At 56.5% G+C, this 13977-nt stretch overlaps 1 protein-coding gene across 4 annotated transcripts; it reads right to left on the minus strand.

The window, feature by feature from the left end:
- Positions 1-288: 288 nt before the first annotated feature.
- LIF (LIF interleukin 6 family cytokine) lies at positions 289-6860 on the minus strand. 4 transcript variants are annotated; one of them, XM_029922793.1, is made up of 4 exons: positions 6708-6860; positions 6017-6116; positions 4625-5901; positions 289-3903 (listed from the first exon to the last, which is right to left on the minus strand). In XM_029922793.1, exons 3-4 carry the CDS (start codon positions 4949-4951, stop codon positions 3493-3495), a joined length of 738 nt encoding a protein of 245 aa, XP_029778653.1. In that variant the 5' UTR covers positions 4952-5901; positions 6017-6116; positions 6708-6860; the 3' UTR covers positions 289-3492. The 4 variants fall into 4 exon arrangements, with proteins under 4 accessions (XP_029778653.1, XP_029778654.1, XP_029778652.1 ...); XM_029922794.1 differs by having other exon boundaries at positions 4625-4803; positions 5169-6116; positions 6708-6858; XM_029922792.1 differs by having other exon boundaries at positions 4625-6116.
- Positions 6861-13977: the final 7117 nt, after the last annotated feature.

A 13977-nucleotide genomic window follows, 5' to 3' on the forward strand; every position in this document is an offset into this window, starting at 1 on the left:
ATGCAACATCTCAGGATCTGGAACCCACCCACCTTGTTCCACCTGTGCCTGCTCTGCCCACCACCCCCCACACCCATGCCAGCACCCTTGCCCGGTGGAAGCGCCCCCTCTTCCCAACCGCCTGCCTTTTGTTGAGCAGAACTCCACTCAGTTGGGTGTCCAAGACAGGGACAGTCCCGGCCCCTCCAGCCCTGTCTTCCCACATCAGTACAGTCTGGAGAGCTTGCCAAGAGCAGATTCTTTATTAATTTCTCTTTTTTCTTAAAAAAAAAAAGTATATTTCTTCAGTATAAAAAATAAATATTTTAAATATGACATCGAATAAATAAAAATAATCTGTCAGTATGAAACATTCCCACAGGGTACATTCATCAAAGAGGAATTTGTCCCACAAGGCCAAGTCCTATCCAGTACAAAGGAAGGAGGGAAACAAGGAGGGACAAACGGAGCCGGCAGTGTGGACAGGAGAGACGCCCAGGTACTGGAATCGAGGCGGGGGTGGGGGGTGATCTGAAAGGACATCGTACCATCTGAAGGGAAATTCTCACTTGATTCCAGCCTCCAGCCCCACACGCTGTGTCTAGTCTGGAGAGCCAGCAAGGTGGGGGGAGGAAAGAGTGGGGGGAGTCCCCAAGGAGGGACAAGGAGAGGAGGAGAGACAAACAAACCAGCGGTGCTCTTTTTGTTTAAAAGGTTTTTAAATAAATAAAGTCCCCAATATTCCTTTCTCCATAAACTGCAAAATGACTGTCCTGCCCCCTCCTCTGCTGACAGCCTCTCCCTTCTCCTCTTGACCCAGGATGCAGGTGTGGGTCCACACCAGCAGATGAAAAACGAGTAAAGGACAGCTTCCTGCCCTGCAAAGCTTTTTCCACACAGAAGCCCCATAATTCCAGGATGCTATGCAAAGTGGTCTGCTGGATTGGTTCTAGAACGAGAGCTGAGGATGGAGGCTGAGGGGCAGGGCAGGAAATGGGGGCAGGGAAGGCAGAGGCGGTAGGGATGAGGTGGAGAGTCTGTGTTGGGCTCAGGCAAGGAGATCCCCTTGGTTCCTGGGCCTCATGGGGCTGCCCAACTGGGCTCAGCATTGAGAGTCGGTGTACTCAAGGTAATGGGGTGATTAAAGACCCAGCTGGCCCCAAGCCTTCTGAGCCGTGTTCACCAAAGGAGGAGAGCTTGGGGAGGGAAGCAGGCTCAGACACTGAGGGTGAGATGAAAACAGCTCAGAAAACATGTGGCTGTCATGGTCTCCTCTGCCACCCGCCACAAAACAACCTTGCCAATGGGATGGACAACTCCCGACTCTGTGCCCCGGCCTTGCCCTCCTCCCCCTTCCACCAGCCCCAGGGATCAGGACCCGCCTGCTGCCTCACCACCTGCCACCTGGTGTGCATGGGTAAAGTGCTCAGAGAAGACACAGAGGTGCAAAGTGAGTGCAAAGTATCATAATCACATTGGCTGAACCACTAGGACCGCCACAGCTTAGGGTCTGAGAAGAAGCCAGAACGCTGCTTTTAGCAGCTGCCCCAGCTCCGCACCCCCTCCCTTGCTCCCAGACTGGAGGGCGTTTCTCCACTAGCCTGGCCCCAGCACAAAGGAAAGGATCGGGTTCCCTGCCTGGGAGCCCAGACATGGGTGGGGGCGTGGGGGGAGGTGGAGCAGGAGGGACCACAGCTTCCTGGTCCTCGGCCCAGGGCCTCCGGAGCCTCCTCTCTAGAGCAGGGAGCTCCTCCCTGTACCGCCCCAGTTCCCGAGGTCCAGCCAGGCCCTCTCACCCTCTGTGGGTGTTTGGGCCACCAGAGAAGGAGCTTCCCCACTGCGTGCAAGCATGCTGGGTACTGTGTCTGGACTGCTCCAGCGCCCCTCAACTGCTGGCCTAGAGGCAGCTTGGGGACAAGCAAAGAGCAGCAGAGCAGGCCACCAGGAGTGCCTTACCCAGTGCTCCAGGGCACCATTTCAACCATGAATGTTGCCCCCTGATGGCACAATTCTAGGAGGTGCCAAAAAACACCATGTTGAATGAGCCCCCTGGAGCCAACTAACATGGCAGACCTGGGAGAAGGCCCCTGGCCACTCCACAAACTGGCCCCCTCTTGCCTTGCAGCCAGGATCCTGATAACCCCAGAGTGAGTCATATTTGGGATGGAGTGTGGAGCCAGGTCCCTGCTCCCCTCCCCTCCCATGGCTGGCCAGTTCTCTCAGATCCTGACCCTTCTCTGAGCTTCACCCGTAAGGCTTATTCCACTTGTAACATCTTTGACATCTAGACCAGTCCCTGGTCTAGAGCCTGGGCCTGGCTCCTATAGGAGCCATCGTATTATTTCTGTTGGGTAAGAAGCAGGGAAAGGGGAATTAACTTTGCCATTTAAAGCACCAATAAGTTAATATAAATAGCACATCATAATAAATAGACAATCATGCTGGGTCAGATACACAGCACTCTTGGCTTTCAGGCTTCTCTGAGACTCTAACCTCAGGTTCTTCTGTCCCCTTGCCCTAAGAACCAGAGACGGCGTCTGGTTCCCCTCAAGTACCTTTGTGTGACCTTGCAGGGCCTCCCTGGGTCCCAGATGTGAGCTGCCACTCTGAACTACCCAGGCCTTCCCATCCTTATAGACCATTGCCCAGAAGGAACACTCTGGGTCCCCTCAGAACCTCCTCGCCTGACTTTGCCACCTGGCCACCTCCATAAACCCTATCTCCAGGTCCAGCCACCAGACTCTGACCATCCCAGGCTTCAGGAAAGCCTGTGGACCAGAAGGAGAGCCTGCCAAAGCCTTCAGGACCTCTCTTCCTTCCTAGGCCTGAAGGTGGCTTCTTTGCCTTCCTAGGAGCCTGAATGCCAGCAAGCTCATACTGGAAGTTTCTGCTTTATATTCCAGTCCCTAGACCTGAGCTCTTCAATCATGCTCAAGAGAAGGAGCATCTCACACCAGAATGCACCTTCTTTAACTTCCACTCACTATACTCATAGGGACCAAGGCTAGTCCACAGGATCCCAGCAACTCTGGCCTGCCTGAGCCCAGTCAAATCTTCTAAAACCTACCTAAGGGCAGCAAAGGCACCAATGGTGGTCATTCTGTGGGGCTGGGAGAGTCCCCTGACCCCTGCTGTCTCGCCCCATGGTCAGGGTCACCGTGTACAACTTGTGCCGTGTTCTCATAAAGCCCCTGGCCAAGGAGACAGGTGGGGACAGAGATCCAGCCCATAATCCCATGACCAGCCCAACACCCTAGTGCGTGGCTGCAGTCTCCCAGAGGAAGGGGTGCCTTCTTCTAACTGGCCCTATAGAGAGGCCCTGCCTATGGGTTTGATTCTGCTCGGCTTCAGCACAGCCCACCCTAGAGCGAAATGGACCAGCCAGGAACCCCTTGGGCATCTGCCAGCAGTCTCCACTTGGGTCTGGTGATGTTCTGGGCCCTGGCCACAGTTTGAGAGCTGCCTGAGTCTAAGATCTCAGGTCACTCACTGCACGCTTTCAAGACCTCCCATCTAGAAGGCCTGGGCGACCACGGCGATGACCTGCTTATACTTCCCCAGGAGCTGACATCCCAGCTTCTTCTTTTGAAAGACATCTTTGCCTGAGGTGTCAGGGCCATAGGCCACATCCACGTGGGCCACGTGATACTTGTTACACAGGCGGCAGAGCACATTGCTGAGGAGGCCCCGCATGATGTCTGCAGTAGCATTCAGTTTGCTATGGAGGCTCAGGGCGTTGGGATTGAGGACCTTCTGGTCCCGGGTGATGTTGCCCAGGGAGGGACCAAGGTAGGCGATGATGCGGTACAGCTCCACTAACCGGCTCTTCTCTGTGCCGTTGGCATGAAATGGCGGGAAGTCCGTCACATTGGGGCCGCACAGCTTGTCCAGGTTGTTGGGGAATGGTTCCCCCTGGGCCGTGTACTGAGGAGCAGAGAGGGAGAGGGGACATGATGTGGGGGTCAGAGACGGGTGTTCCAGCCCTGCCACCAAGCCTCTAGGTGAGCTCTTGAGTCTCAGTTTCCCACCTCTGACATCAAGAGCCACCATAGGCATCTCGTGATTGTTGTGAGAGCCCAGAGTAATCATGGTGTGAACACACTTGCCAAAGAATCAAGGGCCACACCAACCAAAGGATCGTCATCACCATCAGCAAAGCATCGGGGGACTGGAAGGAAAACACCAGGTCCCACTTCCTGCAGGTGTACCACATACACTTGCCTTTTCACCCACCGTCCTTACCTTCCTCCTCGGCGGCTTTGTACCTCAGACACCCACAGCCCACTTTCCCAAAAGCATCTCCCCGGCCACCCTACTTCTTCTCTGTCTCTCATTGGCCTCCTGCTCCATGTGGTGGAGGAGTCCTTAGACCAGCAGTGACTGGCCTCTCCCTTCTCCCCCCAGCTCTGCCCAGAATGAACTGGGCACCTTGAGAAAGTGGCTTCCAGTCTCTGAGCCTGGCTGGGGGTGGGGTGGGGGACTCAGAAGCTGTGGGAGTCTGGGTGTGGTTGAACCATGCCCGTTTCCCATTCTCTCCTTCCAGCTCCAAAAGCTCTCTTCCCTGACCAGCCCCGACAGCCCAGGTCAGTGCAGCCACCCTCCCTCCTCCCTCCCTCCTTTCTCAGGACCTGGAAGGGAGACTTACATAGAGAATAAAGAGGGCATTGGCACTGCCATTGAGTTGCGCCAGTTGGTTCCTGATCTGGTTCATGAGGTTGCTGTGACATGGGTGGCGTGTGGCACAGGTGGCGTTGACAGGGGTGATAGGAAGGGGGCTCCCCGCCCCGTGTGTACAGTGCAGAACCAGCAGCAGGGACAGGAATTCTGGGAATAGGCAGGAAGGAGCCATGAGCAAGGGGTTGGGGGCAGGCAAGGGGGCTCGTGGCAGAAGTTGCACCTCATCTCCCCAGGGACACCAGTGCCCTGGCTCCACCTCCAGCTCTATCTTCCCCTGGTTGCTTCTAGTTTTCATGATGTCACTGTATCTGTTTCTCTCTGTCTCGCTCGCTCGCTCTCTAGCTCTGGTTGTCTCCACTTTCCTATATTTCCCTTCTCTTTCCTGAGAATGGGCTGTTCCCACCAGCAGGGAGCTGGGTCCAGGGTGACACCAACCATCCAGCCCTTTCCCTGAGGCCTCCTGACCCTCCGGCTGGAAGGCACCATGCCCTGGGCCCAGCAGGTCTTCCTACCTCGCAGGATGGTCCAGATTCTTCTACATTGCTTCATGTTCACTGACCCATTGCAGGCCAGATCTCCCAGATCGGGATTCCATGGGACCCCGATGGGGGAGGAGGTGGGTCTTCTGTTGACACTCTTCTACCTCTTTAAACCTGTCATTTGATGCTGACTCCCAGGGCCATTCGTCCCCTAATGTCGCCCCCTACCCTCCCCTATCTCTTCTATAGCTTTCTTTCTCCAAATGTGGCCGCTCGCCTATCTAGGACCCTCAACCCCACCCCAATTCTGCAATTCTGCTCCCTCTCCAACCCCAAATCATCATTCAGAACTTCTCCCCCAGCTCTGCACGGCTCCTGCCTTCATGCCATCCCCCTTTTGTCCCAGGCTCTGGGTTAGGACAAGGAGAATCCTGGGGTCCCACAGGCCCTCACAGGCTTCAGGAGGGAAAGGAAATGGTGCAACCAGAAAAGACAAAAGGGAAAAGGTCACAGGCAGCCAGGTGGGCGGGGGAGGAAGGAAAGTGAAAGGTGACAGGAGAGCTGGGAGCTGCCTGGGCCTGTCCTGGGCCGCCCCTCCCCCCAGGGCGCCTGCTTCCCCGATTTACTCTCGAGTCCCTTCGGAGGGGCCTCTCCGGGTAGTCCAGCAGCAGGGGCTGGGGGTCAGCAGACCAGTGAGGCTAGAGAACCGGTGAGGCTGGGTTGAAGGGGGTTGCTGGAGCGTGCTGGAGCGCCACCGGGATCTCCCCTGCTGGGACAGTGGCAGCCTCAAGTTCACTTCTCCTGGGTCCCCTGTTCCTCCCAGCATCCCCAGACAGCTCTGAGGCCCCGGGAAGGTTGGGACCCCCACACCCCGGGCTCACCTAGCGAAGACCACAGCTTTCCAGGCAGTAGCAGATGGAGGCGACACCTGCTTCCGTCCCTGCCGGAGTTTGCAAGCTGCTCAGCGGCCGGTGCCCCTCCCTGGGAGCAGCCCGGGACGCAGTTGGAAAAGAGAAAGCGGAAAGAAAGAAAGGCAGAAAGACAGAAAGAAAGAAAAAGAAAGAAAGGAAGAAAGAAAGGAAGAAAGGAAGAAAGAAAGAAAGAAAGAAAGAAAGAAAGAAAGAAAGAAAGAAAGAAAGAAAGAAAGAAAGAAAGAAAGAAAGAAAGAGAAAGAAAAAGAAAGAAAAAAGAAGGAAGGAAAGAGAAAGAGGGAGGGTGAATCGGGAGAAAGCAGAGCGGGAAGAGCAGCAAGGGAGAGTGGCAGGAGCGAGGAGGAGGAGGAGGAAGAGGAGGAGGTGGAGGAGGAGCAGGAGGAAGGCTTCGGCAGCCCCCTCCTTTGCCCGCCAACCTGCTGGCCCCCGGGCAGGCTGGGCGCGCGGTGCCGGGGACCATGTGCCTCTGCTCGCTCCCGGCCGCCACCCAGCGCCTCCGGCAGCCCCGGCCGGCTGCACCGGTGCCCCAAGTCCGCGTGTCTGCAGCGGGTGGGTGTCCCGCTCGCGATCGCCAAGCGCCCCAAGTTGCCGCAGCACCCGCACTGGGGAGCGGAAGCCGATGCGGGGCGGGTGGATTTACCTGCCGAGACCTTCATTATGGGCTGGACTCCAGAGGGCTTGGAGGAGACCTTAGATGCCGGCAGTTTTCAGATTCATGCTCAACGGGGAATTTGCCTGATTTATATACTGGAGCCTGTGTTGTAACAGAGAAACAGCTATATTTAGCAGGGATACCGTCCAGGAAGTTGTTTGAGGTGCATCATAGGAAATTATGAATGGGAGAAAGTGAGAGTTGGGGGGGGGGGCAGTGAAGAGGGAGGGTGGAGAGAGCAGACTTTTTCCCTCTTCTAAGAATTTAATTGATAAAATTATAATGAACTCTTCAACAAAACAGCCTGTGGTTTTCCTGAGTGGCTGGCCCTAGTTGCTTGAAGTTGGAGAGGGCAAGGAGGGTCCCCAGGCCGAGTCATCGGGGTCCCCGTGGCTGTAGGTGCTCCAGACAGCCCTGACTCACCTGGGTTTGGGGAAGTGGCGTGACACTAGGCAAGCAGATGGAGGCTGGCACCTGCGCCCCCGATCAAGGGATTTTGGGGGCGGTAGGGAGGAGGCAGGCTGGGGCTTGGCTGAGAAGGAGGCTCCAGGAAGAGGGGCTGGGGCACTGCTTGGACTTTAGACAGTAATAAAGCAGAACTGAACGTGGGCACCTCAGAGGTGGCCTCCTCCAACCTGCCCATTACACTGGGCAGCATGGGGCTCCAAAGGCAACAGGTTGCCCAGAGTCCCACAGGGTCAGGCCTCCTGACCACCATCAGCAAGACTGCATTGCTGACCACAGGTACCTGTGAGGCTGGGCGGGGGCTGGGAAGATAGGGAGTGGAGCGGTTGCTGTGACTTAGTTTGTTGGGGACAGCCTGGGGAGGAGCCTCTGGGAAGGTGTGGTGTGTCTGGGGTTTACCTAAACTTTTTGCAACCCCAGCTTGCCCTTCAGGGGAAGGTGGTCCAGCATTTCCGTTCTGGAGAGACAGCTGAAGCAGAGACCCAGGTTTCTTCCTCAGGATGCTCAGGGCTGGCAGGGGGCAAGAGAAATAGCTTGCCCCTCAAAACCTGCCTTGCAAGCCCCTTGGGGCTCAGCTTGAGAGAATAATGGTGACTCTCAAAAGGTGCCTCTAAGGTGTCTGTAATGGAGGGTCACAAATTCTGGTGTCTATCATGGCCAGTTAGATTTGTAAGTGACTGAGGAGAGACAGGAAGGAATGGTGGGGACCAAGGCAAAATAAGCACAAGGATACTTCTGAAAAAAAGCATTTCCAAAAAATGATGTGAGTGAGTGCTGGCCAGAGAACATGTATCTGACACCACACTGTCCCCCAAGTTTTCAGGGGGATCCTCTGTCCCAGGAGATATCTCATTTCCCTAGGGATCCCACCCCAGCCCTCCAGCCTGACCCAACCAGAAAACAATGTGGGAAGGTTGGTTTTTCAAGGCCAGGGAGATGCACAGTCTTTCCCTGACCCCTAGCACCCCGCATGCACCCTCTTGCCCATCCCCCATGCATGCGCCCAGCTCCCACCTCTTGCCACATCCCGGACCTGCCCAGCCACGCGTTCCTCCGTCATCGTGCCAGGACGAGCCCTCGTGCCTGCTGCGGTCATTCCCTCTGCCCCACCACACACCCTGCCCTTTCTAGGCTCACTTCCCCCATGCTCTCCCAGCAGGGCCTGGGATGTGGGGTGATAAAACTACCAATCCCAGCTGGCACTTCCCAGCAGGAAGGAGGCTGGTAGAATCCAGACTGGCTCTCCTTCCTCCTCCCTGCCTCCCTCCTGGTCTCTTCCTTGGAGGGCCCTAAAAGACCCCACCTGGCACTTGCTCCTCCCATACAACTACTGTGGGGTGGGCATATGACCCCAGGAGGCCCACCTACCCCAGCCTAGATCACACAACCCCATGGCAAAAAAACATCTCAACTCACCCCCCCCCTTCATGATGCCCCCACTCCTCTAGTCTCTTGCATGAGGACCTGACACAAACACAGAGCACATCAACACGAACGCTGGATCAGCCTCTAGTCCTAACGCCACATCTCCAGGACTGCTGTCACCTGACTCAGCCTGGTGCTTCTGATGTGGGCCCCAAATCCATTTGACCAGGGCCCCACTGTGGCCCCATCTATGGATCCCCTTGTTCCCCTACCTGACACTCTCACTAGGTGCCCTGATTCTCCTGGAGGCTGCCACTCTGGCGCTGCCACTCTCCTGCCCCTGTCTCTTCCCTACATCCTTCTGAGTGGACTTCTGGGTCCTCGTACTGCCTTCTGGGTCCCCAGATCCCCGCCAGCCCTACAATCCACCCCCAGTCACCATGTAATCTCAGCCCCACCCCACAGGAAACAGGAAGTGGGGGCAGAGTCTAGAAGATACTTAACTCCCTCCCTGACCAGCCCCCCTCCCATGCCTCAGTTTCCCCTCTCATGGTACCTGACTTGGTCCGTGCTCCCCAAGAGCTGTAGGCCCCTTGGCACCCCAGGCCCAGCCTCCCTTTGAAACCGTCCATGTCCAGGCACCACCTGCACTGGGCCTCTGGGGGAAGCTAGGGCCAGGTCTTGGAGCCGCCAGGCTGTGAGCTGCCTGCAACGTGGCCTCGGTCCCCAGGAATCGGCCGCCCAGACCGCGCTCCAGGCCAGCTTTGGTCTCCTGGAGTTTGTTTTCTTCCCTCCCTCTCTACGCTTTGTGTGTGTGTGCGTGCGTGCGTGCCTGTATGTGTGTGTGTGTGTGTGTGTGTGTGTGTGTGTGTGTTTTCCCCTTGGCTTCCTCACGGAAGGCATCCTCCCTTCTTGGCTCTGTGCTCCCAGGGTCATGACCCCAGACCCCACCCTGGAGTGGCAGCCCCAGCTCAGCCCCTTCCAGCTGTGACTTCATCCCGGGCCTGTCCTGCTCCTGCACCCTAGGCCTGCTGGGGATTTAACCTGCCTCAGAGTGAGGGGTACAGTAAGGCTCCACATGGGGCCCTTCTCCGCCTGGCCAGGGCACTGCCAGGTCAAGACCCCAGGGAGCTGTCTCTAGGCGGCTATGCCAGCCACTTGCTCATCTCCTCTCCAGGAAGTAAGCCCATATGGTCAGCCTCCCCTGGGCCCCTCAAGTCTCTTTCTGTCCTGCACACTCTGCCATATACGGCCACCCAGGCTTCCTTTTCTGCTGATTCTTACCCACCATCCATAAGCCTCTCCTAGAAAGTCACATGTGTTTTATTTTTCAGATGGGGAAACTGAGGCTTGGAGAAGTCAAGGTACTTGCCCCGGGCCATGCAGAGACAATACAGCAGGGTCTGGAACCCAGGCCTCTGGCTCGCAGGCCACAGTGATCCCAGAAGCACCTCCGGCTCTGAGGGAAGCAAAGGTTGGTGGGGAACACATAGGCCCCTTCTTCCAGGATGTCTCCCCTGCACGCAGCCCTCACGGTCTGCCTCATCCTGCCTGCTCTCTTTTCAAGTGGAGACCAGTCTTATTCCTTGCTCTTCGAGGCTTGGATGGGGTCTGACACTCATTTGTACTCTTGACAGTATCTGGCTTAGGGTTACACCAGAGTAGATGCTAAGTATTTTTTAAAAGCATTTCACAATTTCCAAAAAAGTTCTCTGTGCCAATGTCTTGTAGAAAGACGGTGTGGAGCTTCGTGGTTTGAAGTGTGGACTTTGGCCTCAGTCAGAGCCAAGTCGGAGGTTTGGCTTTGTCAGTTATGAGCTGGGTGACTTTGAAGAAGTGAGCACCTCCTGGCCTCCGTTTCTCCATCAATAAAATGGGAATAATGGAATCTACATGTGGGTTTGCTGTGAGGGGTCAGTGCTCAGCGCAGTTCTGGGCACCCAGCAAGCCCTCTATACGTCAGCACTGATTCTCACCAGGTGAGGATCCTTACCTCACCTGTGAGGTAGGGGGTTTGTCTCTGTTTTACAAATGAGGAAAGTGGGCACGCTCCAGGGCTGAGGAGGGAAAGCTGAGAGGATAATGGAGGAGGGCACTCTTACAGACTCCAGCTTGAGGGAAACCCCCGGAAGATCAGACAGCTTAATTGGGGGGCGGGGGGTGGTGGATAGCATGCCGGTGTGCTTACTCTCCCCTTCCTTGTCCCATCCTGGTTCTCACCACCCCCACCCCAGTCCTGAGCTGAGGACAGTGGCTGACCCGGGCTCACCGCCCCCAGGAACTGATTCACCCCCAGGCCCCATCTGAGAAGGAAGGAGACATAGCTCAGCTCAGAGGGGCTTGAATCACCAGCCGCCCCCTACGGAGCCCTGGGGGGGGGGCGCGGGGGCGGGGGCCAGCCCCCTGCCTGTCTGTCTGTCTCTTTCCTGGGCCTCGGGGCACTCAGGGGAGAGGGCAGTGTGGCAGTGGCCATTGGCAGGGGGGGTGGCTGGGAGGTACCCTCACAGTCAGGCATCCTGTGTGGGCAGCCAGTAGCAGTTACTCACCAGGTAAGCAGCTCTCTGGGCATCGGGGAATTCCCCAAGACCAGTGACCCAGAAACAGTGCTCTGGGCAACCCCCACGGCCCAGGCCAGCCCCCTCCTTCCTTCACCATCCCCTCCCCTGTGCCCAGCTCAGGTCTCAGTTCTCTGAAAAACCAACCAGCAGCTGCTCTTAGCCACCAGCTTATGCCCAGCCCCTTGCCTCGATGTTCCCACTTGGCAAATGAGCTCAGGGGAGTCAGATGGGCCCCAGGGAGGAAGGTGGGGGTCAGAGACTGTGGTCCAGGACTAGGGCTAGTGAGGGGCAGTCAGAGTAGACAGGAGCAGCTCAGGAATTTCTGGCACAGCCTGGCAGTGGGTGTCCTGTCCAAAAAGGCAAAAACACCTCATTATTCAACACTTGAGAAGTGAAAGTGTAGCTACACCTGCAGCCCCAGCCTACAGCCCACAGCACCACGAAACCATCCTGTGCTCTCGTGGACTTTCCTGTGGCCCAGGGCTCCAGTTTGCAAGTCAAGCTTGGACCAGCCAGGGCTCCGCTGGTGGCACTGCCCATGAGTAGAGGTGTGGCTTACAGCTGGGTGAACCTGAGTTCAAATGCTGCCCACACCATTTACCAGCTATGTGACCTGGGGGCAGCCGGCTTCCTTTCTCTGAGCCTTGATTTCCCCTCTGGAAGTGGGGAACCCTATAGTCCTGTCGTGAGGATATGAAGTGGGAAACACAGATAAATTGTCTAAGACGTGACAGTTGTTCTAACCAGAGACCTGAGTGGTTACAGGAGGGGTTCCAACCCAAATTGAGTCAGGGGTGTCTGAGAGTTAGGCCGGGGGGGGCCCTGGGTCAGTACACAGAGCATGGTGTGGGTCCTGATGGGGGGAGGGGCAGGCAGCCTTCTAGAACCTCAGCAGGGGAATAAGTAATACTTCCCGCCTCAGGGTTCTGGAGAGCCCAGCTGTCTTGGGGACCCTTGAGGCCCAGGCTCTGGGCACATAGCCTGCTTCTTCTCACCCTCACCCCACCAAATCTCTGGCAAGGACCAAATACACCCCCTCAGGGCCAAGCACAGGCCAGAAGCCATCCTGGCCTGCCTCCAACTGCCCCCATCATCACCCGGACATTTCCCGGCTGGTTCTGCGTCAGGAATCACCCCCCTGGAGGTGAATCAGAGTGACTGCATTTTTTTCTTTAATTCTGATAGAAATTGCAAGGGAAGCAGCAGCCCACAGAGCCCTGATCCCATCACTGGCAGGGTCAGGAGCCTGCCTCCAAGGCCCATGTTGCAGGAAGCCCGGGTTCCACTCCGGACTCTACCCTCAGCTTCTCCATCTTTAGAATGGGTTGCTCACCTCTCTCTTCATTCATCAACATAGCCTCTGTAAGCACTTTGCCCTCCTCCAGGCTCTCCCTGAGACTGCAGCAGGAAGATCTCAAGAGCAATATTTTCTTTCTTGCTATAGGTTTCAGTGGCCTCTTAGCAGCCCATGGATTCAGTTTGGAGGGCTGCCGCCAGCACTTTCAAAATCAAAATGGACTAGCAAGATCACGACGCATTGCGGGAGCAAGGGCCGGCACTGCTCCACAAAACTTTTTCTCCATTGTCTATGTCAGTGTGTGCATCATCTTCTGGTTGCAAGGTGGAATGTGTTTCTAACTGTGGATCGTGGTCACAAACATCTGTAAGGTGCTGGTATCGATGATGAAAGCCAGGCCCTGAGGGGCTGAGGAGTGACTTGCTCAAGGTCACTCAGCGGTTGACAGCATGGGACTCATGACTTCTATGTCATCCACCATCCCTTCCAGCTCAGGAACGGGCGGGAGGTGCTGCAGGCGGGGTGGGGTGAGTGCTCCTGGTGTGGGGTGGAGGCCTGTCATCACCTGGTGTGGGACAAAGGCCCTCCCTGAGGCCCAACCTCACTGTTCACTCCCTTCCACCACCTCAGACCCCCAGCTCCCCACCCCACCCTGCCCCACCTGGGCGGGGCCGGGATAGTCTCGGGCCTTTCCTCACTCATTCATGGGAGCCCTTCATCCTCACAAAGGGTGGTGGCAGGAGGAAGTGGCCACAGTCCCCTTCCAGAGTAGCCTGCAACCCAGAGGCTAAGAGTCCCTGGCAGGCATCCCATGGGTCTGTCTGTCTGTCTGGGTCTGAATGAGCACTCAAACATGAGTGTGCGCATGTACCAAGAGTCTGTGTGTCTGCACATCTGTGTTCAGCCATGCTTGACCCTATAAATGTGCACATGTGTCTGTGCAAGTCTGTTTACTTGTGGGAGAGAGCTGAAGCATGCACATCTCTGGCTGACTTTGTGAGCCCTCTGTGTGATTGTGTGGATATGTAAGTGACTGTGTGTGTGAATCCTGTACACGTATGCGTCTGATTTTGTGTCTGTGTGAGTCTGCATGGCAGGGGTCTCCGGGCACAAGAGGGGAGGCATGACCATGTGCATGTGTGCATGTGTGTGTGTGTGTGTCCTGAGTGTGTCTCCAAAATCCCTATCCCTCACCCTCCAGCTCCTGCCCCTGGGAACCGTGTGGCAGCTTCACATCACGGGGGCCACCAGCAGCTGGTTTCCTCCCCACCCAGCCCCAGGCCCCCCCCTGTCCTGGCCACCCTGACTCTTGGCACAGGGACAAAGCTGATGTCAGAGCTGAGCTGACAGCTTCCTTCTCCCACTGGATTTTCCAAAAGAGAGAGACCACAGCTCAGCTCCTATTAAATAATCGTGGGGCTGGGGGGTGGGGCTGGGGTGGGGGGAGGATGTTTCACTCAATGATTTCCTGAACTCAGAGGCAATAAACAGAACAGGAAGCAGCCCTGTGGACCCACTCAGCCTGAAACTGGCCAGCCAGAGGTGGGGCCCAGCCTCCCTCCGGAGTCAAGCT

The sequence above is a fragment of the Suricata suricatta genome, chromosome 14 (assembly GCF_006229205.1).
Source record: "Suricata suricatta isolate VVHF042 chromosome 14, meerkat_22Aug2017_6uvM2_HiC, whole genome shotgun sequence".
In the NCBI taxonomy this organism is placed as follows: domain Eukaryota; kingdom Metazoa; phylum Chordata; class Mammalia; order Carnivora; family Herpestidae; genus Suricata; species Suricata suricatta.

Excerpts from the sequence above, each read along its gene's own strand:
- LIF (XM_029922793.1), bottom strand. The coding sequence starts at position 4,951 with ATGAAAACTAGAAGCAACCAGGGGAAGATAGAGCTGGAGGTGGAGCCA. Across the intron at positions 3,904-4,624 it reads ATGCCCTCTTTATTCTCTAT|TACACGGCCCAGGGGGAACC; the intron begins GTAAGTCTCCCT and ends TCTGCTCCTCAG.